This window comes from Rosa chinensis, chromosome 2, assembly GCF_002994745.2.
Source record: "Rosa chinensis cultivar Old Blush chromosome 2, RchiOBHm-V2, whole genome shotgun sequence".
Lineage (NCBI taxonomy): Eukaryota > Viridiplantae > Streptophyta > Magnoliopsida > Rosales > Rosaceae > Rosa > Rosa chinensis.
Window position 1 is genome coordinate 57,451,915 of NC_037089.1, and position 2,866 is coordinate 57,454,780.

Below are 2,866 nucleotides of genomic sequence, written 5' to 3' on the forward strand. Positions count from 1 at the left end.
ACTATGAAGCTTGATTTCCATTAGTCTTTTGTTTATTCTGGAAACTGAAAAATACTTGCTCTCATTATGTGTTACATGACTTTCATCACTCTATGACATAGATTCCTCTATTATTACAGTTGATTTGTCCGCAAAGTTTTTATGTACAAAGATCTTGACAAATGCATGCATTCAGTTTATTGCCATGCTTCAACTGGATGGATGAACTCATCAACAAATCCCGCAGCAATGCGCGGGTGTCATTTCTAGTGTTATACTATAAACGAAAACATATGGTAGCAATAAGCAGCAAATAAAGAAACATTGATTTTATTAATTTAACAAAAAAGGGAAACATAATAATTTGATTCTAAATTTGCCAATCTTTTTGGCAATTGGTACAATACAAAGAGCCCCCCTCTTTTTTCTTTTTTTTTTCCCCCCAATTCTACAACTTTTGCTCAATGACCCTTTAACTACAAATTCAAATTTTTAAGAACAAAATTTAGCAAATTAATTTAATTTAAGCTGGAAAATTCTTGTTAAAGCCTCAGAGGTCCACCCTACCTTACCCTACTCTAGCATTCCCTACATCATCTGTCGAAAATCGTTCGCACCTCGGTGGTGGATCAAGAACTCATCCCCACCACCGTTGGATACGCCAAAAATGGAACTCGGGCTCAGAAACTGATGCTGATGTGACCTCTGAAACTCCTTCTGCCGCCGCAGCTCCAGAACCTTCCGGTGCGAATTCGAATGCCGGGCCGACACAAATGTCGGGCTCGCCGCGGGTCGGTACTCGGGCACCAGCCGACCCGACTTGTAGCGGACCCCACAGGCGTTGCACAGCGTCTTTGGGCCCATGGGCCCGGTCCGCCACTGGGGCGTCTTCTCCGAGGCGCAGTGGAGGCATTTCCGGCCCGAAGAGTCCGAGCCCGAGTTGCAGTTGCCGCCTTCTCTCTTCTTCTGCGACGACGTCGTCGTTTTGGGCGCCGGCTTGGGCTCGCTGCTGTTGTTGGGAGTGATGAGGTGGAGGAGGCGCGTGGTCCAGTCGCCGGGGGCAGCGCGTGAGCGCTTGCTTCGGGCCTTGCCGGGGAGAGGAGTCTCGTGGTGGAAGAGCGGCGGGTTTTGCGGCGTTTCGGCGGAGGAGGAGGACGTTTCGGGGGTTTGGGGTTTTGCGGTGGTTGTGGAGAGGATTTGAAGGGCTTGAAGGTCTTTGTCTACTGAGAACGAGTCTTCCACAAAGTTCGATAGCCATTCCAGCTCAGCCAAGTCGTCGTACTGCAAAATTCTCCGTCAAATTTTCCCGAAATTTAATTTCCAAAGATGCATGCAGGAGCTAAATTATTTAAATTAATTTTCTGAATAAGCTAATTTTGTTTAATTAAAGTAATACGGACAAAATTAACGTCACGGTCATGCAAATTGCATGCAGAAATCAAAGGAATAATGATGATGAGTAAGCTAAATTCCAATTCCGCAATAACTGAAATATGGTTAGGTGCGGAGTACGAGTTTGATTAATTTACCGGAACGCAGAGGTCGCCGGAGAACTGAGAGTCGCCGAAGCTCCGGTTACCGGATAATTGAGGCTCACCGCCTGAGACGGAGGAGTTACAGCTGTCGACGGCGGTGACGGTGGAGGAGTCGGTGGAGTTACCGGCGACGGTGCTGTCGAAGAAGCCGTCGGTGACGAGAGCGTCCTCGTTGGAGAAGTCGAGGAGGTCGTCGATGGTGAATTGCTCGCCGCCGGCCGGCTTCTGGTCCGCCAGCTGCCTCTTCTCGGTGGATAGCTGGCCGTCGAAGTATCCGCCGACGTAAAACTCCGGCAGTTCCATCGGGAAATGTGTATTGGAATTAGCGCAAGTAGTTGAGAGAAGGAGAAGGAGAGAGCAGAGTCTGTTGGGCTTGTTTGTGAAGTGTCTGAGAGAGAATGAGGGAGGGAGAGAGTGGAGGGTGGGGGTTTTGAGGACTGAGGGGAGGGGCAGAAGTGTAAATAATTTGAAAATTGGGGGGCTTTTTGAGAGGCAGAGAGGTTTGTATTAAATAATAAGAGAAGTGCTGCCCCCCTTTGCTGGCCTTTTGAACCGAACCTTAAGAAGTCTCACATGATCGCTGACAACGCCTCCACCTTTGTCACGTGCTTTTTGGACCCACCCCCAACCCTTTTCGTCTCCACAATTCAAAGTGTGAAATAGAAGAATTTTACTTTGGGATTTTGAAACCGGTGAAAAAATTAAATTAGGGTTGACAAAGTTTAATGGTAATAAATGAGGGTGTTAAACAAACCTTATCCGAATTTACCAGGGTCAATTGTCATGGGGATTGGTGTCGAATGACTCGGGCCCTTCTGACTCAGTCTGGGAAGCCATTGTAGTAAAAACAAATCGATACTTCGATAGTACGGCAGCGGCAGTAATATAGTTCGTGAGCTTAAACACTTGGCTAAGTAGAGCTTTCCCTAACATTTGAATCCTCAAATCTAGGAAGGTACGTATGTAAACTTAATCTCCATGGCATTCTTTTAAGAGTAAATAATGGGTAGCTTTCTAAGTTTTAAATCCGTGTTAATTGTTTTCACCACCGTTGTTCTTGTTCTAACAAACAATGCTAAAAATCTTGCGTAGAGAATAGCATATGACGTTGAAGAAGAATATTCACGTCTTATTTTTTCATTTAGTATGTCATTCGTATTGAAGCGAGTTTTGTGCTTTTTTTTCTAACACATCATTTCACTTGTTTTAATGGTATATATGCTATTATACATGATTATATTTTAGTATTGATCTGTTCCCTAACCATCTTCGACTGCTTCTCCTCCGTCGCCTCTATCGAAGCTGACTATTCTCAATGCCCCAGAGACTAATACTGAAGTATTTCTTTATAA

General features: G+C 45.3%; 1 protein-coding gene across 1 annotated transcript; it reads right to left on the reverse strand.

Annotated features, from left to right (window-relative positions):
* Positions 1 to 400: 400 nt before the first annotated feature.
* LOC112188452 (GATA transcription factor 9) lies at positions 401 to 1,931 on the reverse strand. The gene is made up of 2 exons (XM_024327571.2): positions 1,509 to 1,931; positions 401 to 1,260 (listed from the first exon to the last, which is right to left on the reverse strand). The coding sequence occupies exons 1-2, from the start codon at positions 1,815 to 1,817 to the stop codon at positions 568 to 570; spliced, it is 1,002 nt and encodes a 333-aa protein (XP_024183339.1). The 5' UTR covers positions 1,818 to 1,931; the 3' UTR covers positions 401 to 567.
* Positions 1,932 to 2,866: the final 935 nt, after the last annotated feature.